At 41.1% G+C, this 24,949-nt stretch overlaps 1 protein-coding gene across 12 annotated transcripts in view; it reads left to right on the top strand.

The window, feature by feature from the left end:
- The window catches only part of ZBTB8A (zinc finger and BTB domain containing 8A), a 66,883-nt gene extending 42,466 nt beyond the window's left edge, over positions 1–24,417 (top strand). For 6 of the 12 annotated variants that reach the window (XM_047728811.1, XM_047728817.1, XM_047728812.1 and 3 more), the window contains 4 exons: positions 4,918–5,079; positions 10,325–11,148; positions 14,979–15,148; positions 20,777–24,417. In XM_047728811.1, coding sequence (XP_047584767.1) covers positions 10,326–11,148; positions 14,979–15,148; positions 20,777–21,109 — 1,326 coding nt within the window. In that variant the 5' untranslated portion in view covers positions 4,918–5,079; position 10,325 and the 3' untranslated portion in view covers positions 21,110–24,417. The remainder of the gene's footprint in view (positions 1–4,917; positions 5,080–10,324; positions 11,149–14,978; positions 15,149–20,776) is intronic. The other 6 variants (XM_047728821.1, XM_047728814.1, XM_047728818.1 and 3 more) reach the window with 3 other exon arrangements.
- The last annotated feature ends 532 nt before the right edge of the window (positions 24,418–24,949 follow it).

Genomic DNA, 24,949 nt, shown 5'->3' with positions numbered 1-24,949 from the left:
AGTCCGTCCACAGTAAATAGCTCTAGGAGAGCTCTTCTTTTCCGGTTGCTCCAATAAAGATGCTGGGTTCACTTTAATTGAACCTCCTTTGCTCCCTTTGTTTGGTGCATCCATTCTAAGCCAGTAACTGGCCATGGGAACGCAGTGCTCTGATTTGTCAAGTCTGGGTCCATAGGTTGGTCTCTGGAGTGATGAGTCGAGTCAGTATCTCCCAGACCTAAGTACTAAAAGAGGTGATGGGGTGATCCTCTTAAGAAAAGCTGGGGAGGGGCGCCTGGGTGGCTCAGTGTGTTAAGCCTCTGCCTTCGGCTCAGCTCATGATCTCAGAGTCCTGGGATCGAGCCCCACATCTGGCTCTCTGCTCAGCAGGGAGCCTGTTTCCCCCTCTCTCTCTGCCTGCCTCTCTGCCTACTTGTGATCTCTCTCTCTGTTAAATAAAGAAATTTTTAAAAAATCTAAATTAAAAAAAAGAAGAAGAAAAGCTGGGGAGTGGGGCGCCTGGATGGCTCAGTGAGTTGAGCTTCTGCCTTCGGCTCAGGTCATGATCTCAGGGTCCTGGGATTGAGCCCCACATCGGGCTCTCTGCTCAGTAGGGAGCCTGCTTCCCCCTCTCTCTCTGCCTGCTGCTCTGCCTACTTTGATCTCTCTCTCTCTCTGTGTCAAATAAATAAATAAAATTAAAAAAAAAAAAACAAACAACCCTGGGGAGTAATTACCAGAAAATGGTATTGAGTGAGAAGAGGGAGGAGTCAGAATAGAATAATGAGTAAACAAAAGGGAAATTTTATAATAGCCTGGTAAACAAAAACCTCCACTGAAAGAATGAAAATAACAGCTTTTATTTTTTTTTAATTTTATTTATTTATTTGACAGAGATCACAAGCAGGCAGAGAGGCATACAGAGAGAGAAGAGGAAGCAGGTTCCCTGCTGAGCAGAGAGCCCGATGCGGGACTCGATCCCAGGACCCTGAGATCATGACCTGAGCCGAAGGCAGCGGCTTAACCCACTGAACCACCCAGGCGCCCCGAAAATAACAGCTTTTAAATAGCTACGGATTCTTCTGTTAATACAGAAATACATACTTCTCCCTTTCACCAGTTCATTTGAAATTGAGATTTTAGGTCAACTATATGAAATTACTATTTCTATTGGTCGAAACAGTTGAATATTGGCAATTTCATGCAGTTTGTTTTAGTATCCTAGGGCTGCTACAACAAAGTACCTTAAACTGGTTGCTTAAAACAACTGGAATTTATTCTCTTGGTTCTGGAGGCTAGAAGTCAGAAATCAAGGGGTTGGCAGGGCTGTGTTCCCTTTGAAGGCTCTTGAGGAGACGGCTCCCAGCTTCTGGGGGCATTATGTTTTCTTGGCGAGTGGTTGCATGACTCCAGTCTCCAGCTGTTCTTTCAGAAGGCTTTTGTAATTCTGGGTCCTCTCTTCTTCTTATAAGGACACCAGTCATTGACTACAGGACCCACCTTAGTCAAGTGACCTCATCTTAACTAATTACTTCTGCAAAGACCCTGTTTCCAAATAAGGTTACATTCTGAGATTGCAGGTAAACCTGAATTTTGAGGGGACAGTATTCAATCCACTATTAGTTCAACCTCATATTTTTGGAGAACTGAAAAATTAAAACATTTTATCTTTTCAGTCTCTAGAAAAACAAAAGTAAAGACTGAATTAGAGTATTCTAGGAATGCAAAGATCATTCAGCACCCAAAAAAATGTAACATACCATTTTAACAGATTGTTGTGGGTTGCATTGTGTTCCCCCCAAAAGATACGTTGAAGTGCTAACTTGCAGTACCTTACTTGGAAATAAGGTTGTTGCAAATGTAATTAGTGAAGAGGAGGTCAAATTGGAGTAGGGTGGGCCCTTAATCCAAAATGACCCGTGTCCTGGGGCACCTGGCTGGCTCAATCAATAGAGCATGTGACTCTTGATCTCGGGGTAATGAGCTCAAGTGCCACATTAGGCCTAGAGCTTCCTTTTTAAAAAAAAAAAATGGCTGTACAAGATGACTAGTGTCCTTATAAGAAGAAACTATGAAGATACAAGGAGAGAGTTCCTTGTGAAGACACACACACACACAGAGAAGGCAACCGTAAGAAGATAGAGACAAAGATTGGGGTATTGCTGCCACAAACCAAAGAACGTCTGGGGACACTAGACTCTAGGAATAAGCAAATAAGGGTTCCTCTCTCACAGGTTTCAGAGAGAGGATGGCCCTGCTGACAGCCTGATTTCAGACATCTGTCGTCCAGACTGTGAGACAACAAATTTCTACTGTGTGAATTCACCCAGTTTATGGTACTTTATTACAGTAGCCCCAGGAAATAAATATACAGGTTAAGAAGAAAAAAATATAATACCAAGTAAACATTTAGTAAAGTTTAGCACTCGTTTATGATAAGTATTTTTAGAAAATTGGAAACAAAAGGATATCCATCAAACACACCTGTACTAGACATCATTCTTAATGGTGAAATTTTGGGAGCATTTCCATTCAGCCGATGAGCAGTAGAAATAAATCTAACAAAAATATGCAAGATCTTAATAAAGAAAATAAGGAAACATTGCTAAAGACTATGAAAGAAGGCCTAAATAAGTGGAGAACTATCCCATGTTCGTGTATGGTAAGACTCGCTATCATAAAGATGTGAGTTTTCCCATAAATTAATATATAAATTAAATTCCAAAATAAATGCCTATAAGATATATTTTTTCTCTTTTTAGTGAAACTTGATAAAGTTATCCTAATATTTATATGGAAGAAGAAAGCAACAATTAGAATTTTTTTTAAATGTTATTTGAAGAACTAAGTGGGGGAATTCATTTTAAAGTTTGGTAATTAGGGGCGCCTGGATGGCTCATTGGCTTAAGCCTCTGCCTTCGGCCCGGGTCATGATCTCAGGGTCCTGGGATCAAGTCCCGCATCAGGCTCTCTGCTCAGCAGGGAGCCTACTTCCCCCTCTCTCTCTGCCTGCCTTCCTGCCTACTTGTGATCCATCTCTCTCTCTCTCTCAAATAAATAAATTTTAAAAAAAAGTTTGGTAATTAATAGTTTGCAGTATTGATCCAGAGATAGACAAACAGACCAGCTGAACTGAACAAAAAGCTCAGAAGTAGATCCATGAATTTATGTAAACTAGATGTATGACAGAGACAGTATTACCGATTAATGGGGAAAGGATAGACTGTTCAAAAATAGTGCCAAAGGGGTGCCTGTGTGGCTCAGTGGGTTAAGCCTCTGCCTTCAGATCAGGTCATGATCCTGGGGTCCTGGGATCAAGCCCCGTGTTGGGCTCTCTGCTCGGCAGGGAGCCTGCTTCCCCCTCTCTCTCTGCCTTCCTCTCTGCCTACTTGTGATCTCTGTCAAATAAATAAATAAAATCTTAAAAAAAAAATAGTGCCAGAAAAATTGGGTATCTGCATGAATAAAATTAGAATATGATATGCAAAATAAATAGTGGATTAAAGCCCTAAAAGTGAGAAACAGAACTTTAAAAAATATCTTTATGTCCTTGAGACTAAGGAATTTCTTTTTCTTTTTCTTTTTTTTTTTAAGATTTTATTTACAGGGGCGCCTGGGTGGCTCAGTGGGTTGAGCCTCTGCCTTCGGCTCAGGTCATGATCTCAGGATTGAGCCCTGCATCGGGCTCGCTGCTCAGCGGGGAGCCTGCTTCCCCCTCTCTCTCTGCCTGCCTCTCTGCCTACTTGTGACCTCTCTCTCTCTCTGTCAAATAAATAAATAAAATCTTGGGGGAAAAAAGATTTTATTTATTTATTTGACACAGAGAGAGTGACAGCATGAAAGGGAACACAAGCAGGGGGAGTGGGAGAGGGAGAAGCAGGCTCCCCACTGAGCAGGGATCCCAATGCGGGGCTTGATTCCAGGACCCTGAGATCATGACCTGAGCCGAAGGCAGACGCTTAGTGACTGAGCCACCCAGGCACCCCGAGACTAAGGAATTTCTTTTTTTTTTTTTAACATTTTTATTTATTTATTTGACAGATCACAGGTAGGCAGGGAGACAGGCAGAGAGAGGGGGGGAGGCAGGCTCCCCGCTGAGCAGAGAGCCTGATGTGGGGCTCGATCCCAGGACCCCGGGATCATGACCCGAGCCAAAGGCAGAGGCTTTAACCCACGAGCCACCCAGGCGCCCCAAGACTAAGGAATTTCTTAAACAAGTTATAGAAAACACATTAGTAGATTGATAAATTGGACTGTATTAAAACTAAAATCTTCTTTTTAATGAAAACCACACTAAACAAAGTTTAAAAAAAAATCAAACCATAGACTGGAGAAGATATTTGCAAAGCATATACCTGATGAAGGATTAATATGTTGGATACTTAAAGGATACCTATAAATAAATAAGAAAAAGACAAACAACCCAACTTGAAAAATAAGAAAGGATATTGTGTAGATAGTATCATTGTGACCATTCATCACCTGCTACCAATATTCGCATCCTTTGTTGTGTGACTTCACAGTTCTTCCCACTAACAGGGGAAAAGGTCTTCTTCTCTTTTTTATTTTATTTTATTTTATTTTATTTTTTTAAAGATTTTATTTATTCATTTGACAGAGAGAGAGATCACAAGTAGGCAGGGAGGCAGGCAGAGAGAGAGGAGGAAGCAGGCCCTCCACAGAGCAGAGAGCCCGATGCAGGGCTCGATCCCAGGACCCTGGGATCATGACCCGAGCCAAAGGCAGAGGCTTTAACCCACTGAGTCACCCAGGCACCCCAGGTCTTCTTCTCTTGACTCTACCTTTGGCCATGTGATTTTCTTGAGACTGTTACAGTCGGGTAGATGTGACAGTGTGCCAGTTGCAAGCCTTAAGAGGCTTAAGAGGCTTCACATATCTCCCCTTGGTCTTTTGTACTTTTGGCATCGTCATGAGAAGAAATCAGCCAGGCCAGCCAACTGTTCCCAGGAGGAAGCTATGAGACCATGTAGTAACACAACCACCCTGGAATTGGTTGACTCCTAGGCGTGTGATTGGGCCCAGGCAAGATCAGCAGAGCTCTCCTAACAAGTCCACCCAGATCAGCCAACACACAGGCTTGTGAGCTAAATAGATACTTATAAAATTATTTTTTGTAGTTAATTGTTATACAGTGTTAGTTAACAGTATTGTAAGGTCCATATGTACAATGGAGTATTATGCCTCCATCAGAAAGGAGGAATACCCAACTTTTGTATCAACATGGACTGGAGGAGATTATGCTGAGTGAAACAAGTCAAGCAGAGAAAGTCAATTATCATATGGTTTCACTTACTTGTGGAGCATAAGGAATAACATGGAGGACATTAGGAGAAGGAAAGGGGAAGTGAATTGGGAGAAATCGGAGGGGGAGACGAAGCATGAGAGATTGTGGACTCTGAGAAACAAACTGAGGGTTTGGAGTGGAGGGAGACGAGGGGATGAGTGAGCCTGGTGGTGGGTATTAAGGAGGACATGTATGGCATGGAGCACTGGATGTGGTACATAAACAATGAATCTTGGAACACTGAAAAAAAATAAGATAAAATTAAGATGTTTTTAAAAAATGACAAAGGGCACGGGTGGCTCAGTGGGTTAAGCCTCTGCCTTCAGATCAGGTCATGGTCCCAGGGTCCTGGGATCGAGCCCCGTATTGGGCTCTCTCCTCAGCAGGGAGTCTGCTTCCCACTCTCTCTCTGCCTGTCTCTCTGCCTACTTGTGACCTCTCTCTCTTTCTCTGTCAAATAAATAAATAAAATCTTAAAAAAAAAAACCAACCAACATTGTAACAAGCAAGCAGTTCACCGAATCATAGTACACATTCATTGTTCAGTTCACGCAAATAAAAGCAATGACAAACCACTGCATATTTGTAAGATTGGCAAAATTTAAAAGTCTGATGATATTAAGTACTGACAGGGGCACCTGGGTGGCTCAGTAGGTTAAAGCCTCTGCTTTCAGATCAGGTCATGATCTCAGGGTCCTGGAATTAAGCCCCGCGTCAGGCTCTCTGCTCAGCAGGGAGCCTGCTTCCCTTCCTCTCTCTCTGCCTGCCTCTCTGCCTACTTGTGATCTCTCTCTGTCAAATAAGTAAATAAAAGCTTTAAAAAAATATTAAGGACTGACAAAACCAAGAAGTGGTAATTGATATATATATACATTAATGGGAGATACACTTAAATACTAGGTGATATGGTTCTGGCTATTGAGTTGCAAGTATAAGTCCCCTGGTAAGGCTCCAGAAAACCTTCTTTTCCCTCTGAATTTAAAAAAAAAAAAAAAAAAAGACAGGCTGGGTTGATAATTGTCTTTTGTCCTTTCCTCTTCTTCCTGCCAGGAATGTGGACATCAGGCTGCAGATGGGGCAACCATCTTGTAACGTGAAGTGTCTTAATCTCATTAATGATATTTTTTGTACATTCAATCTATTTGGTTCCTCCTCAAACCTACCTCTTCTCCCCTGCCCCCCGCCGCCCCCAGTTTCTTTTCTTGTGGATAATGACAAAGCAAAAGGAGAATGGCTAACATTCATGAAGTCCTTATTACTCGTAGCTTTGAGTGCCATGTGTGCAACAGCTCATTCTACCCTCACAATAATCCTGTGAAATAAGAGCTATTTCTTGTTCCAATTTACAGATAAGGAAATGGATGCAGAGGTTAAGTAAATTACCCAGGGTCATGCAGCTATTAAGTGGTAGAGCCAGAATTCCAAATCGAGCTCCCTGGCTGTAGTGTCTATGCTCATAACTATATGCTACTCTCGGGGCACCTGGGTGGCTCAGTCAGTTAAGCCTCTGCCTTCGGCTCAGGTCATGATCTCAGGGTCCTGGGATCAAGTCCCACATGGGGCTCTCTGCTCAGCAGGGAGTCTGCTTCTCCCTCGACCTCTGCCCGTCCCCACTGCTTGTGCTGGCTCGGTCTTTCTCTCAAGTAAAGAAAAATAAAATATTTTTAAGAAGCTACATGCTACTCTTTATATCTTTTCTCTCTCTGACCTTCTTAAACATACTTAGTTTATAGTCTATTAGATTTTTATTCTGTTTTCTAAAATTGTGGGTGTTTTGCTTCTCCTGTTTGTTCAACCTGCTGATTCTTCTTTATGAAGAGTCATTTCCTTGTATGTTTTAGCATGTTTGATGCACATTCAGCGACACGGAGCATGTATCATGTGCTCATGGGCTGCTCCAGGAGCTGGGAATAGATAAGTAAAGCAGGCAAAGTGTCTGCTCTCGTACCTTAAATTCTAGTCAGAGAAAACAGACAGCAAACAAATAAAAGGCTAGAGAATGGGTGATTCTATAGGATGGTAAAGGAAGGCTCTCGGATAAGGGTACATTCCAATGGAGACCTGAAAATGTGAGAATGCGAGCTACGTGTATCCCTAGGAGCAGATTCCCAAGCAGAAGGATTGGCAAGGACAAAAGCAGCATGGCAGGAATAGGCCTTGAATGTTAGGAATGAGCAGAGGTCTTTGTGGCTGGAATGCAGCGTAGGAGGGATAGAGCAGAGGAGACTATGAGGGCAGAGAGATACCTGGACCGGGTGGTGCACATCAGGCAGGGCCTTTGAGGTCATGAGAACTTTGAGGCTGGCTGGGGAGCCTCTCAAGGCTTTCTTAGTGGGGTCATAAGCTCAGGGATGGTATTTAAAACTATGAGGCTAGCTGGGCTCACCTAGGGAATGGTGTAAGTAGGCAAGAGGTCTGAGCCCTGAGGCCTGGGGCATTCCAGCAGTAGGGGAGGAAAATTTTTCCTCCACCTTCTTCCTGGCTGGGTCTGGAAATTAAACTGACACAGACACATTAGCGTGAGAAATGCATACAAAATGACTCCATAGAAGTTTCGCATTACTCTGACACCTTTATCGGGAAATGAAGAGCCGAAGTATCAGTTAGGCCTGAGTATATTTTTATGCTAGGTTCCTCGACAAGTGGACTGTCACCGAGGAATATGGTAGGTGAAGGGGTGTGAGATAAATTTAGTAACCAGGGAAGCTCGGCAAAGCCTGTTTGTTCAGATTCTCTTCAGCATCCCTTTATCTTCTGAGATAAGGAGGCTCTTTCCTCTGGGTATAAGGAGGGCACCTCTCACCTGGGGGTTATTTTAGTTGCAGGGAGAAGGGAGGAGGGTTCAGACTGCCCTTTCTGCTTCTGCTGTTTTCTCAAACTCCTACAAAATATTCAGTATGCCAAGGTGCCATAGTTTGCCGTAGCATGTCCTGAGTCCCCTAGCATTCGGAGGCTAGGAAGATGAAGGACCAGCCGAGGACACTGAGAAGGAGTGGCTGGCAGCCAGGGAAGAACAGGGAGCAGAGGTGTCCGGGCATCAAGTCAAGAGAGTGTTTTAGGGTGAAGACAGTGACCCCACTGCCTGCGTAAAATGAGGACAAAGAAATGACCATTGGATTTGACATGCAAGTTACTAGTGATCTTTTTAAAAAATGATTGTGACGGGGCGACTGGGTGGCTCAGTGGGTTAAGCCGCTGCCTTCGGCTCAGGTCATGATCTCGGAGTCCTGGGATCGAGTCCCGCATCGGGCTCTCTGCTCAGCAGGGAGCCTGCTTCCTCCTGTCTCTCTGCCTGCCTCTCTGCCTGCTTGTGATCTCTCTCTGTCAAATAAATAAATAAAATCTTTAAAAAAAAAATGATTGTGACGGATGGGGATGGAGGCTGATCAGAAGAGAACGGGGGAAGTGAAGACAGCAAATGAAGAAGCAAACCAAAAAAGTCTTTCCGGGCTCAGTCGCTGGAGGGTCCAACTCTTGATTTTGGCTCAGATCATGATCTCAGGGTGGTGGGATCCAGCCCCATGTGGGGCTCCCCACTCAGCGTGGCATCTGCCTGAGGTTCTCTCTCTCTCCTTCCTCCTCTACCCCTTACCCCCTCAAATAAAGAAATAGATAAAATCTTAAAACAAACAAACAACCTCTTTCAATGAATTTTGTGTGAAGGGAGCAGAGAAATGAGTAGTAAACTGGGGTACCCGGCTGGCTTAGTGGGTAGAACATGAGACTTTTGATCACAGGGTCTTGAGTTCAAGTCCCCTGGGTGGTGTAGAGTTTACTTAGAATTAAAAAAAAAAAAAAAAAAAAATATATATATATATATATATATATATATATATATATGAAATGAGTTGTAGCCAGAGGTGCATGTGAAATCAAGGGAGGTTTTGTTTGCTTGTTTCTAAGATAGGAAATAATAGACATCGTGATGGTATGATATTGGAAATGATCCACTTTATAGGAAGAGGGGAACGATTTTGAGTTGTGTCTAAGCAGAGATCATTTCCCACCTGGCTTGGGACCTGGGACCACCTGTCCCAAGCGGTTGTGCATTTCCTTCTGCCAAAAGCCCAGGAGCCCCACCAACCCAGGACTAATTTCCACATTAAATTTACACCTTGAGGTTTCTCACACCAAACAGGTAGAATAAATTTGAATTCCAGAACCTCAAAAAGCACAACCTTGGGTCTGCTAGCTCACTTAGGTACTTTTTTTTTTTAATATTTTATTTATTTATTTGACAGAGATCACAAGTAGGCAGAGAGGCAGACAGAGGGAGAGGTTCGGGAAGCAAGCTCCTCGCTGAGCAGAAAGCCCGATGTGGGGCTCGATCCCAGGACCCTGAGATCATGACCTGAGCTGAAAGTGGAGGCTTTAACCCACTGAGCCACCCAGGCACCCCACACCTAGGTACTTTTTTTTTTTTTAATTTCCCCAGTGAAGGCCCTGCAAAGACAAACTTTGTGTGTTTCCGGGATTTATGGGCAAAGTTCACTAGTTTTTCTTCATGAAGGTCGTGGTCCCTAGAGGACGCCAACTTGTTACTGATAAAAACCTGAAGCCACACTGGGGCTCCGGCTCTGCTCCTTCTCCACCACCGGCATCTCGGGATTTCTCATTTTCTTACAAGCCCCACCATACATTTAGAACATTTGGGTATATTTTAAGGGGGGGGAAGAAAAAATAGAGAGAGGGAGACAAGCCATAGGAGACTCTTAACGATAGAGGGCAAACGGAGGGTTGATGGAGGTGGGTGGGGGTTGGGCTAGCTGGGGGATGGGTATCAAGGAGGGAATGGAGCAGAAGGCCTGAATCATAGAAGATGCTCGGTAAAGGTTGGTGACTGAACAAATCACTGTCCAAAAACCACACAACTCGTAGTACAGTACTAAGTGATTTTCTGCATCTTGGAGACTCTGTCCTCTAAGAAGAAAGTGGTTTCCATGGAGACGAGAGAGAGGTTTCTGATGGTTATTTCGGTTGACTCTGCTGGGAAAAGCCATGTCACTTTGGTCTGGTAACCACGTGTCTTTTCCTCTCCAGAATGGAGATCTCCTCTCACCAGTCCCACCTCCTGCAACAACTGAATGAGCAGCGCAGGCAAGACGTTTTCTGTGACTGCAGCATTCTGGTGGAAGGGAAGGTCTTCAAAGCACATCGAAATGTATTATTTGCTAGCAGTGGTTACTTCAAAATGCTCCTTTCTCAGAATTCGAAGGAGACAAGTCAGCCAACTACAGCTACATTTCAGGCCTTCTCCCCTGACACTTTTACGGTCATCCTGGACTTCGTCTATTCTGGCAAACTCTCTCTCACGGGTCAGAACGTTATAGAAGTGATGTCAGCCGCCAGCTTCCTTCAGATGACTGATGTCATTAGCGTATGTAAGACCTTTATTAAATCTTCGCTAGACATCAGTGAGAAAGAAAAAGATCGCTATTTCAGTCTCTCCGATAAAGACGCCAATTCTAATGGTATAGAACGTTCCTCCTTTTATAGCGGCGGCTGGCAAGAAGAAAGCGGTTCTCCGCACTCTCACCTGAGCGCAGATCAAGGAACAGGTGTCATAAGTGGGAAATCTTGGAGTAAGTATAATTACCATCCAACCTCCCAAAGGAATACTCAACAGCCTTTGGCCAAGCATGAACAAAGGAAAGACTCCATTAAAAAGTCCAAACATTTGAGGTTGTCACAGCCTTCTGAAGTCGCTCATTATAAGTCCAGCAAACGAGAAGCACGAACCTCAGATTCTTCCAGCCACATTTCCCAATCTGAAGAACACGCACAGATTGATGCTCACATGGACTCCACGCCTGTTGGCTATCCGTATGGTCCAGGATCTGATGTCACATCCAGAAGCTTTCCAGGTATCAAAAAAAAAAAAAAAAAAATCAGTCCCCTCAGTGAGTCCTAAGGCTCCTGTACTATACAAACCAATCCTATCTCAACATGCCCTTACTTTGAAGTGTTATGGGCAGTTGAGCCAAGTGAAAATTTTTTTTTTTAAAGTCATTCTCCTCTAATCAAATTTATTTCATAAAACATGAATTTAAATTTCTAATTAAAAATAGTATTGGATAGGGGTGCCTGGCTGGCTCAGTTGGTAGAGCACATAACTCCTGATCATAGGGTCATGAGTTCACGCCCCACATTGGGCATGGAGCTTACTTTAAAAAAAAATTTAAAAAAGAATAAATTTAATAACAGTCAAAACAATAGAGTTCTGAATTTCAAAGCCAAAGATTTTCCCAACCTGTGTCATCAGATGATTAGATTACTGTTAAGCCCCTATAGCTCTTTTTTTAAATGGCTCAATCCCTAAGATGCATATCTTTACTTTAAATTACATATTTTTTTTCCAAGTATTTACTCAGGAGGAGCATTTTTATACAGAAAAGTTAAACAGAGCATTCATGCATATTTACAAAGGTTCACAGACCCAAGACTTAAAAAAACTGGACTGCATCTGATTTTATTGAGATATAAAGACATAATTTAAAAACCACACACAACCCATAACATAACACCTGTGTAATCCTGTGTGCAACAACAACCGGAAACATCTCATTTTTATGATAGTAGTAAAATGCAGAAAGACTATGGAGGTGTTGGTTTCAGTAATCCACCCCTTACCATCAGAAGACTGTAGTAGAGAACAGGAATTAGAAATGCATGTCATGGGGCGCCTGGGTGGCTCAGTGGGTTAAGCCTCTGCCTTTGGCTCAGGTCATGATCCTGGGATCCTGGGATCGAGCCCCGCACCCGGCTCTCTGCTCAGCGGGGAGCCTGCTTCTCTCTCTCTCTCTCTCTGCCTGCGTCTCTGCCTACTTGTGATCTCTGTCTGTCAAATAAATAAATAAAATCTTAAAAAAAAAAAAAAAAGAAATGCATGTCATACTGGAGGGCCTGGGTGGCTCAGTCCGTTAAGCAGCCAACTCAGTTTTGGCTCAAGTCGCGATCCACAGTTGTGGGATCGAGCCCTATGTAAGACTCCATGACATCAGACTCTGTGCTCAGAGCTCAAGCTCAGTCTGCTTGAGATTCTCTCTCTCCTTCAGCCCTTCCCCCTACTCATGCTCTCTCTCTCAAAATAAGTAAATTTTTAAAAATTATTTAAAAAAATGCATGTCATATAGTTCTGCCCCAATTAATCAGGTAGCAAACTTGCTTAATAGCTTACGTGTGAATTTAAAGGAAAATTATAAGATGAAACACCTGAAGATTATAAGATTCAGATTATATATTTAAAATTATTTTTATTTTAGGAAAATTTCAAACATACACAAAAGGAAAGAGAATAGTGTAATTCATCTCCATGTATCCCTTACCCAGTTTGTACAACTTCCTACTCACTGCCAATATTGTTTCATCCGTATCGTTACTCCTCACCCCTCCCTTTATTATTTTTAAGCAAATAGCAGACGTCATAAGTTTTCATCTATAAATATTTGAGAATGAATTCCTAAAATGTAGTCTTAAAAAAGGTGGGGTGGGGGCCTCAGTGAGTTAAGCATCCGACTCTGATTTCAGCCCAGGTCATGATCTCAGGGTTGTGAGATCAAACCCCACATCCGATTCCAGTGCTAGGCATGGAGCTTGCTTAAGATTCTTTCTCTCCTTCTGCTCCTCCACTTCCCTAAAAAAATACCAAAACAGAATGGGACATGCGACTCGATCTCAGGGTTGTGAGTTCAAGCCCAATGTTAGGCATGTAGCCTACTTTAAAAAAATAAAAATAAAGTTGTCTTTAAAAAAAATAAATAGGGGCTCCTGGGTAGCTCAGTGTGTTAAGCCTCTGCCTTTGGCTCTGGTCATGATCCCAGGGTCCTGGGATTGAGCCCCACATTGGGCTCCCTGCTCAGCAGGGAGCCTGCTTCTCCCTCTCCCTCTGCCTGCCTCTCTGCCTACTTGTGATCTCTGTCTGCCAAATAAATAAATAAAATCTTTTATAAATAAATAAAGAAAAACACTATAATACCATAATTGTTCCTAAACGAATTAACAGTTCCTTAACATCAGTAAATAGCCAGTCAGTATTCACATTACCTCTGTTGTCATATAAATTTTTAAAAAAATAATTTGGTTGCAGATAACATACTTTAGAATAAGAGGCAACTGTATTTTCCCGTAGTACTAACTGGAAAATACGTGAAATTGTAGCCTGTCACTGAGCTTACTGAAAGTCTTGCCAAGCTCTGACCATTGACCAAAATCATCAGAGCAAAAATGAGAAATCTTTGTTCCACTTTAAAACAGCACAAGAGTGATCTTTTCTCTGTTTGGGTTCTGTATTTTTATAATTCTAGGTTATGCAAACCTAACTTCAACAATGAACCACTGAATTTAACGGCTATTAAATTGATGAAGTTTGCCTCCAAACTAATATCTTGAGTACATGAGTTTTATTTTATTTATTTTTTTCAACTTTATATATATATATTTTTTTACTAATCTCTGCACCCAAAGTACGGCTCAAATCCACACCGCGGAGATCCAGAATCACGTGCTCCAATGACTGAGCCAGCCAGCCAGGCGCCCCTTGAATACATGAGTTTTAAAATAAAAAATTAAATAGCCTTGACAGTTTTTCCCCCTTTTTTTTTTTAAGATTTTATTTATGTATTTGACAGAGGGAGAGAGGGATCAGAAGTAGGCAGAGAGGCAGACAGAGAGAGAGGGGGAAGCAGGCTTCCTGCTGAGCAGAGAGCCTGATGCAGGGCTTGATCCCAGGACCCTGAGATCATGACCTGAGCTGACGGCAGAGGCTTAACCCACTGAGCCACCCAGGCGCCCCAGTTTTTCCCCTTTAAAAGTGTTACAAGTGTACAGGAAGTAGAGGCAAGGGGATAAAAATATGTCAATAAAACACATCACTTAAAAGCTATAATATGAAATACTTTGGGGTTGTACCTCCACTTTTGCTTTTGTTTTTGTCTTTTTTTTTTTAATTTTATTTATTTGACAGAGAGAGAGAAATCGCAAGTAGGCAGAGAGGCAGGCAGAGAGAGAGGGGGGAGGAAGCAGGCTCCCTGCGGAGCAGAGAGCCCGATGTGGGGCTCGATCCCAGGACCCCGGGATCCTGACCTGAGCAGAAGGCAGAGGCTTTAACCCACTGAGCCACCCAGGTGCCCCTTGTCTTTTTTTTTTTTTTTTAAATCTCTAGTTTTAAAGTCCAGCACTCCCTTTTTACATTTCAAATCCAGTGACTCCACAACGCAGAATGAGAGGACAAGGGCAAGAGTCTAAATTTACCCCAACGTTATACATCTCTCAAATGCTCACGTTACTGTTCTGGACTCAGGGGTGCATGGACAATGGAGTCTTTTTTTTTTTTTTTAAAGCTTATTTATTTATTTATTTATTTATTTATTTATTTATTTATTTGCCAGAGATCACAGAGTAGGCAGAGAGGCAGGCAGAGAGAGAGCGAGGGAAGCAGGCTCCCTGCTGAGCAGAGAGCCCGATGTGGGGCTTGATCCCAGAACCCTGGGATCATGACCTGAGCCGAAGGCAGAGGCTTTAACCCCCTGAGCCACCCAGGCACCCCTGGACAATGGAGTCTTGATGACATCTCTTCCTTCTCCTTTCCTCCTGCCTTTGCAAGATCCGACTCACCAACTCCTTTGGGATTCTTGATGTTAGATTAGAACTGTTGTGGTGAACTTTCCAGTGATTTAATCAAACTGTCTCCTGACAGATGATCTGCCCAGGATGCGGTTCAAGTGTCCCTACTGCACCCATGTGGTGAAGCGGAAAGCAGACCTCAAGCGCCATCTTCGCTGCCATACAGGGGAAAGACCCTACCCGTGTCAAGCCTGTGGGAAGAGATTTAGCAGGCTGGACCACCTCAGTAGCCATTTCCGCACAGTACGTACAGGACTTTTCCTCATTTTACTTCTTAAGAAACGTGTGCATTCACCTGCTTTCGGATCATCTTAATTTACTGAGGGAAATCTTTTTCTACAACTCTGCTCTGTTGGAAATGTTTCCAACCTAATGATTTCACTTTGCACATAATGCCTCATTTAATATATATTTTCATTCTCCTTTGAGACCGTGAAGTAGGAGATATTCTTTTGAATATCCATTTTGGTTTCTAAATTTTTTTTAAAGGATTTTATTTATTTGGCAGACGGAGATCATAAGTAGGCAGAGAGGAAGGCAGAGAGAGAGGAGGAAGCAGGCCCCCTGCTGAGGAGAGAGCCCGATGCAGGTTTCGATCCCAGGACCCTGGGATCATGACCCGAGCCGAAGGCAGAGGCTTTAACCCACTGAGCCACCGAGGCACCCCTGTTTTTTAAATTTTTTATTAATTTTTTAAAAATATCCATTTTAGTTCATTTAAAATCGAGTATGTTTTTATATACCGGTCTTGTCAAGAGCCAGAGACAATGTAAACTAAAGATATCTGGATCTCCAGGTCAGAATGACCACTGCGTGTGGCGATTCTGCATGTCCTGGTGGTTCTCTGATGCTTACCTGGTAGGATCTCGGTCCAGTTTCTGCTATCCATCCTCTGTCCCCTGTGTCCCTTTTGAGTCTCTATCTGTAGTCTCCTCAAGGAAGGGAGCAAGGTGGGCAGTAGAGCTACTTCCACTCGAACTAGACTGTCAACAGTCGGGAAAATCTCAGTGAATTTGCTCTTCAGTGCTCTGGCAGGCTACTAAGGCAGGGACGTTGGAATTACTCTGCTGTTCATCTTGCTGCAAGAATGTTTTCTGAAATCTGTGTTCTATTATGCTTCTATTCCCTTTGTATCAGCCCCTTTCAACTTCAAAGGACAATGGGTCACTGAGGGTGATTTCTTCATGCATTGCTCTGGACTTAGTTTTTAGCAAATACAGACTGAGCACCCATGTGCCAGCCCCTTTTTCTCAGAGCTAGGTATCCAGCAGTGGGCAAAACAGACAAAATCTCTGCCTTCTGACATCTGGGTGGCTCAGTCTGTTAAGTGTCTGCCTTTGGCTTGGGTCATGATCCCAGGGTCCTGGGATCGAGCCCCGCATCGGGCTCCCTGCTCCCTCTCCCCATTGCTTGTGCTTTCTGTACCCCCACAAATGAATAAATAAAATCTTTAAACAAATCTGTGACTTCATTAACCTTATGAAGCTAGGATTTTTAAAATTAAAAATAACATTTTATTATTGCAAAAGCAATGAACATGCATTTTAAAAAGTAAAAATAAGAAAATAAAAATATTTTTACCACCAGACACTACCATCCCCCCCCGCTTTTTTTAAAGATTTTATTTATTTATTTATCAGAGAGAGAGAGAGAGAGTACAACCAGGGGGAGCAGCAGGCAGAGGGAGAAGCAGGGCTCTCTGCTAAGCAAGGAACCCGATGCGGGACTTGATCCCAGGACTCTGGGATCATGATGTGAACCGAAGGCAGATGCTTAACACACTGAGCCACCCAGGCATTTTCAGATACCACCGTTCTTAAGACGGTATCACATGCATATAGATGGTTTTTGTTTTTGTTTATTTTTTACCAAATTAGATCGTACTGTTTGTGCCTGCTATCTTTATGAACAAGCTCTACCTTTCCATCTCAATGGAAATTTTGTCTAACATCCAGTTCAATTTCAAACCTCCCTGTAATCCCCCAATACCTTTTAGAGCTTGTTTGTCCAAACCAGTACCCAGTGAAGGATCCTGTACTACATCTCATTAAGCCCCTTAAATATGTTTTTAAGAGAGCATAGTCCTCCCTGCCCCCCTTTTCATTTCTGTAACACTGACTTACTGAAGATGCAGAGATAATTTACCTACCTCTCTATTTCTCTGCTTGCTTTCACAGGTGTCATTTAGCTTGTTCCTCTGTCCCCCTGCATTTTCTATAAACTATATGTTTTTTTCTTTTTTAAAGATTTTTTGAGACAGAAATCTCAAGTTGGCAGGAGGCATGCAGAGAGAGAGGAGGAAGCAGGCTCCCCACCGAGCAGAGAGCCTGATGCGGGGCTCGATCCCAGGACTCTGGGATCATGACCTGAGCCAAAGGCAGAGTCCTCAACCCACTGAGCCACCCAGCCGCCCCTAAACTATATGTTTTATCTAAAGGCTTAATGGAGGGACGCCTAGGTGGCTGAGTCGGTTAAGTGTCTCCCTTCAGCTCCGGTCTTGATCTCAGGGTCCTGCTGGGATTGAGCCCCTCGTCCAGCCCCTCAGTGGGCTCCCTGCTCAGTGGGCAGTCTCCTTCTTCTTCCTCTGCCCCTCCCCCTGCTCACACACATTCTTTCTTTTTCAAATAAATAAAATCTTTAAAAATAAATAAATAGCGGGTGCCTGGGTGGCTCAGTGGGTTAAGCCTCTGCCTTCGGCTTAGGTCATGATCGAGCCCGCATTGGGCTCTCTGCTCAGCGGAGAGCCTGCTTCTCCCTCTCTCTCTGCCTGCTTCTGCCTACTTGTGATCTCTGTCTGTCAAATAAATAAATAAAATCTTTTAAATAAAAAATTAAAAATTAAAAAAAATTTAAATAAATAAAGGCTTAATGGATTCAAGGTAAATACTTTCAGCTAGAACACATCAAGGGTAAAATTATTTAACTCATAATGTGTCACATTAAGAGACACAATATCGGGACGCCTGGGTGGCTCAGTTGGTTAAGCGGCTGCCTTCGGCTCAGGTCATGATCCCAGCGTCCTGGGATCGAGTCCCACATCGGGCTCCTTGCTCAGCGGGGAGCCTGCTTCTCCCTCTGCCTCTGCCTACCACTCTGTCTGCCTGTGCTCATGCTCACTCCCTCTCTCTCTCTCTCTTTCTAACAAATAAATAAATAAAATCTTAAAAAAAAAAAAAAAAGAGAGACACAATATCTGGTGGACCCATCATTCATATTGTTATGATTGGTCACTAAAGTTAAGGTAATGAGACTGTGATCCCACCATTTTTCAGTTAAAGGTGCCACCTTGTGATTAGAAAGGAATATGTGTGGAGCTGTTTTGGCATTATGCTACTATCCATTTCCCTATCAACCATTCATTTCATGGTATTAATATCAGTTGATAAACTCTGTCCAAATTATTAATTTTACTTGGGTTGTAGAATGACTTGCTAATTTTATCATTTCTTCTACCTTATTAGCTAGAATTCTGTAAAGTAAAACTTTCCTTCATCACCTGGGACTATTCAGTTACTTTGAAATACAGTTACTACAGGAGAAACAGGATATTTAATTCTTTCCCTTTAATTATCACTTTTCAGACTAAAGAGTTGATTTAATAGCAATTTCAAATGGCAATATGAATATTTTCTGTTTTTTTTTTTTTTTTTAATAGCATATGGTCTCATGAATTCTCATTGGTTCACTGTGTTTGGATCTACAATTATTATTCTTTTTGATACTCAAATTTTCGGTTTTGTCCAGTGAGGACAACTTGAAGCTATTTCTTGCATCCCTTTGTCATAACTCCGGTAAATATTCAAGGTGGCTTTATTCTCTGGCCCTCAAATTTCTCCAGGCTTACCTTGTATTTTCCCTGGGAAATACAAGTCGCAAACCTGGAATCAGCCATTTCTCAAAAGACGCTTGGTTCCTTTTAATGGGGAGTAAAATTAGAAATCAAACTTTGGATACCTGGAGTGCTCACTACTCATCGTTACTAAGGGGTCATTCCTCTTAGATTATTTCAGTGGATAGAGCTAGAAGATACATGTTTTTAAAATAGTGAGTTTGTGATGATATTTTCAATTTTTTTTTTTGTATTTTCAAGTTTAACATTATAGTGTTTCACTTAATTTCTTTGACTTAGTAAGTATATTGGAATTGAGGGGATGGGGGATAAACACAAATCTGCCAGAACTTTCTAAGAAAACACCACCACATAGAATACCCATAATATTACTATCTCGGCAACAATAAGGGCACATTCAAATTGTGTACTTCTGATATTTACTGATTAATATCTCAACAGTTAAGCAGAAAATAATAACTATACTATACGTTCTTAGGTATTTTACCAGACCGCATTAGTTTTCTTGGTTTTTTTTTCTTTTCGCTATTCGTGTTTGGTGGCCTACTTCCATATTGTTCTAATTTTATCTAAATGAATATGCCATAAATAGTAATTCAACAGTATAAAATTAATTGTAATGGTTTTTGAGTAGAACCCATAATCTGCTCCTGACAGCTGTTAAAAAAGTTGTTTATTAGTAACTGTAATTATGTAATTATCATCAGTTACAAATTTTTCCCAAAGCATTTCACACATAGTAACTCATTTGGTCCTCAAGACCTGAGTTGTATTCTCATTAGTAAGGTGGAAGTAGGCTGAGTTAGTAATAGGCTGATACATGGCAGAAGTACCACAGTTGTTATGACCAGTTTCCATTTTGATTGGCACCCTTCCATTCTGTTTGGGTAGTGTCCATATCTTACTAGTTGTTAAATATTTTGCCTATCGAGGTGACTGGGGGCTCATGGGGCACCTCTGTGGCTTAGTCATTGAGCGTCTGCCTTTGGCTCAGGTCATGATCCCAGGGTCCTCTGATTGAGCCCCGCATTGGGCTCCCTGCTGGGCGGGCAGCCTGCTTCTCCCTCTCCCACTCCCCTTGCTTGTGTTCCTGTTCTCGCTGTTTGTGTCTCTCTCCAATAAATAAATAAAATCTTTAAATAAATAAATAAAGATTTTGCCTGTTACCCTGGAAGCAGGTTTATATTGTTTTCAATTACTTGCTTCGAGATACATGGCTAGTAAATGGCAAAAGCAGGGCTAGAGCCTAAGCCTTCCTGTTCCTACTTTAGTTCTCTTTATACAGGATCTTTCATTAATAGAAGTGGCAAGTAATCCTTCTATCCAAAAATAGGTTCTGATGGGGAACCTGGGTGGTTTAGTCGATTAAGTGTCTGCCTCCGACTAAGGTCATGATCCCAGAGTTCTAGGATCAAGCCCCACATAGGGTTCCCTGCTCAGCAGAAAGCCTGCTACTCCCTCACCCTGTGCCTGCCAATCTGCCTACTTGTGCTCTCTCTCTCTCTCTCTCTCTCTGTCAAATAAATAAATAAATAATCTTTAAAAAAAAAACCCTCAAAAATAGGTTCTGATAAACAAATTTGGGACAATAGATTTTTCTTTCTCTAGCTGGTAGCAATAAATTAACATGAAATGAGGTTTCTCCCTTGCCAGAATAAAGGTATATAAAGTCCTTAGAATAGTACATGTGATATATTTAGTGTTTGCAATTATTATTATTCTGGGACGGTGTCCCTTGTTACCTCAGATATCAAAATACTGTTGGGTTAAAGGATAGGTGAGATTGTTAAGCATGTTTTATTAAACATAAAAATGTTATATCCGTCATATAGAGAAAGGTGGTGTTTTATTTGTGTTGTCAATTCATCATCAAAACCTGTGATCTTTTTCTAATAATTAGAAGTTAATTTAATATTAGCGCTTGGCTTTGGACATCTTAAGTTTGTAAACTGGAACCTAGATATCGAACTGTTCTGCTTTCGAAAAAATCCTTTTTTATAACTATTTCCATCTCTACACAGATTCACCAGGCATGCAAATTAATCTGCAGGAAATGCAAACGCCACGTGACTGATCTAACAGGGCAAGTGGTCCAGGAAGGAACCAGGCGCTACAGACTCTGTAATGAGTGCCTTGCTGAAGTGGGCATAGACAGCCTCCCCATTGATCTGGACGCCGAACAGCATCTTATGTCCCCATCAGATGGAGATAAAGATTCCAGATGGCACTTGAGTGAAGACGAGAACAGATCATATGTGGAGATCGTAGAGGATGGGTCTGCTGATCTGGTCATACAACAGGTTGACGATAGTGAAGAGGAAGAAGAGAAGGAAATAAAGCCCAACATTAGGTAGCTAACATGCGAACCAACAGCGCTGTCATGTCTGCAACTTACGCTGACTTCCTGTATCTCTCTCTTTCCGTGGTCAGAGTCTGGCTCACAAAGGCATCAGACTGACATTAAGGTGATGGCCTAATAGAACTTGCATGCTTTCCGAACAGGTCATGGTACCCATTCTGAACTTTGTTGCCCTAAAATGTGTTGCTGCACTGGAAAGAAAGACCTAGCTTGAGTTGGCATGATGGACAAACAATTAATCCTCTTCCTTTTATTACAGAGATACATTTTTTCTTTTAATATTGAAAGATCTACTTAGCAAACTTTTCTCAAAGAAAATATTTTAAATAAATTTACCACAACCAAACTTTATGTAAGATAATTTCAAGGTGTTTCAAAAACACAAACTACCAATATTGAATCACAGGGAACCAAGGAAGAGCACATTTAAGAGTCTGGCACCCTTACCTGACTGAATTATAAGTCTTTCTATTAATTTCAGATCTAATTTAATTTCAGATCTAAAACAACCTTTCAGTATCCCAATATCCTAGATATTGTTTTAGGATTATGGCAGATGACAAATCTAAAATGTGTGAAACCGTTCATAGTTGAATTTTTTGTCATTAAGGTAAAGATGACTCTTGTGTAGTCAGTATTGTTTAAAAAACAAAAACCTAAAATAGAGGAAGACCAGAGATTACATACAGACATCATCTTCTAAAGCAGGAAACAAATACTGCCTAAAAGTTAAGGTAGTTTGTGAAAATCTGTCAGTATAATTCTCTTCCTCTCTAAAGGAAAACAAGCAAACAAAACAAAAAATGATGAACAAGAAAATTAGAGGTTACAAGTTCTTAAGAGTAATTTCTAACATTTATTGTTCTGCTATATTATTTCTAAAGTGCTCTCTCACACATTTTCTCACTTAATCAGCAAGTGAGATATTACTGTCTCAAATTTACAAGTGAGGAGGTTAATCAGAAAGTTGAAGTGGTGGGACTGGTGATGGACAGGTCTTGATTTTAAACAGCCTTCTTTCAACTGTCCCCATATTGTCTCCTAAAATGGTGAAAACTTGAAGTCAAACCTCACCAATCTGCAGTAATCAGAAAAAAAGCCTATTAGAATTAGAAAGTATGAAAGAACTTAATAAGCTTCAACAACACATAATAACTTGGACAAGAGTTATCCAAGAGTGCTCAGTGATGTCCCTCCAGTGTCTACTGACATGTTTTTAATGTCAAGTTATTTATATGTAAATGTTATATATAACACTCTTTGAACAAGTTATTTCTTACGTTTTAAGCATTTTTCTTATCTTGTTTATATCATTTTTCAAAACAAACTTTTCTCCTAGGGCATAAAGTTGTGTTTAAACCCCACCCCTGTAAGGGGTGCCTGGCTGCAACTCTTATCTTGGGAGTTGTTAAGTTTGAACCCAACTTGGGTATAGAGATTACAAAAAAAACAAAAAACAAAAAACAAAACTTTAAAATAAAATAAACTCCTCCCCTTTATGAATTATGAAACATTCTAAAAGTACAGTTCAATCAGAGAAGCATTGTTTTAGTTCTGAAGTTAAAATCTGAATCCTGGAAAAACCGACTTACTGAAGGTTGCTTCAAATTATTACACTTAAGCTTGATATAATTTAATTTTGATAGAAGCTCCAGGTATTTTACCGTATTTCTAAATGTCATGATGTCCCTCAAAATGATACTTTCCATTTTATTTTTTCTCTGAATTACTGATTGTCCTTGATACTGACTGGAGGGCTAAAATGGTTAATTTCTAAAACCTTTCTTACAAATAGATGAGTAACCATTTGTTTTTGTTTTATGGTACTTAATGCTGAGACCTTTCCAAGATTCCCTGATGGTAAATTTCCAGTTGCTTCAAGACTGGATGGCACGCACCGAGTTCACTGTTCTCCCAACATGACTGGTCCTGAATCAGGAGTCTTCACAATTAAGTTGTATCCAAATGAGGGAGGGAAGCACTTGTCATTCCTTAATCTCACCAAATGGTAACATCTTCTAAAATTGTTATCTAGTGTTTAGTCCTTGGAGCCAATAGGAAAAATGAGTGATTGGAGCTTTATTCATGAGAATGAAGTAGTGCATGTATTAGGCTCTAACGCACTTTAGTCTGTGATCTAAATGTTCTCTTATGCTTCTGCATGCAAACATCAGCATGGATGTCAGCCAAGTCCACGGAACACACTGCCACCAGCACCTGTACAGCCTTACCTGAAATAATGCTTTCTCGTTGTTTATAACAAGCATCAAGCTCTCCCACAAAACAGCTATCAAGTTCATCAGACTAGACAGCTTATCTGTTCTACCATTTTAGTATCATAAAAGAAGAACATTTGTGACATTTGTAAGCTGTAAATAATAACTCCAGTTATCATATCATATGTATCTGAGACATTAGAGACCGATTCTTTACTAGAGTGAGACTGTCCATTAATGGTTTCTGCGAAAACAAAATTCTTTGGCTTTTAAATGTGGGAAACTGTTACATGGGGGTATAATCTGTTAATATAAGCTTTATTTATGCCAAGGATTTTTTTTTTAATATTAGCAAAATAGTGGGAGTTCGTTAGAACAAAGTTTGCTCTTACAGTAATGCTGCTTATCAGCTTCTGAACGCCCTTCTAACCCTGGTCCTCAAGAGTGTGTGGTGATAGGAAGACGTTTTGCAAAATAAAACAACATTGCAATCATGCCTAGCGGCTGCAGAAAACAAAAAGAACAAGATCACTGTTTGAAGAGGGTTTTTTGCCCAAGAAACCCTTTCTTCAAAAGAATGGTTTCAGGGAAAAGCTCACCATTTAAGGGAGAAACTCTAAAATCAGAGCTACTCTAGTTATAGCCTCCAATGAGCTTCACCAGACACCTCTGCAGAGCTCAGGAAGGCAGCACTGAAAACCTTGGAACCGGGGAGCTTTTTGAATTCCCTTTGAGGACTGGGCTCTCGATTCATTACCTCTATTACTGTGCTTATAACCTGGTAATCAGAGGGTCTCCTAGAGGAGCAGGTCACATCTGTAGTCTATACAATGATCATTCTATAGTTATCTTGTCTCAAGACTTTTTCGAAAAACATATTTTTCAACAATGTATTTTTGAGTAATGGAATCAAAACATAGTAACTGCTTTTATGCTACCAAGTTACTGCTTAATGGATGAAGAAAGTTTGGTGTGTCAGTTACTTTAGAGCTCAGAACTGAATTCATCAGAGTTTTTTTGCAAAGTCATGCTAAGATACATTGAAATTTCCACTCGTATTGGATATATATATATATATACATATATATATATATATATCCTAAATTAATTAATACTGTGGAAATTTAATACTATGAAAAATCACTAAAAGCAATATAGTATAAGATGTATTTAACTGGGAAGGGTGATAATAGGTACTGGAGGACCAAACTTTAGATTATAAATGGAAAGTTCTATGTTATTTTATATTAGAGTGGATCAGTATTACTATTTATCATTTATATAGCATTTTATATTTGCAAAGTATTTAATAATTTTTATGTTATTCTTTACATATGTGCGAAATAGGACAGTTATCTCACATGACAGGTAAAGAAACTGAGGCACAGAATGGGAAAGCAACCTCCCTAAGGCAACCCAGTGAAATAATGGCAAATATAGGAATTAGGATGGTCAGATTTTCTGAGTCCTAGAGTATCAGCTGAATTCACTGAGGTGTGTTGTGTGTTACCCTATTTTATAAGATGCCTTTATACAAATAATAGTCAATTGTCTTCAAGTTGACGTCATTGTATGTGGATAAATCCTATACAGAATAAATATTATGTAAAGGATATGAC

This window comes from Lutra lutra, chromosome 4 (genome assembly GCF_902655055.1).
Source record: "Lutra lutra chromosome 4, mLutLut1.2, whole genome shotgun sequence".
Lineage (NCBI taxonomy): Eukaryota > Metazoa > Chordata > Mammalia > Carnivora > Mustelidae > Lutra > Lutra lutra.
Note: the sequence above shows the minus strand (reverse complement) of the source record. Positions and strands in the feature narration are given on the sequence as shown.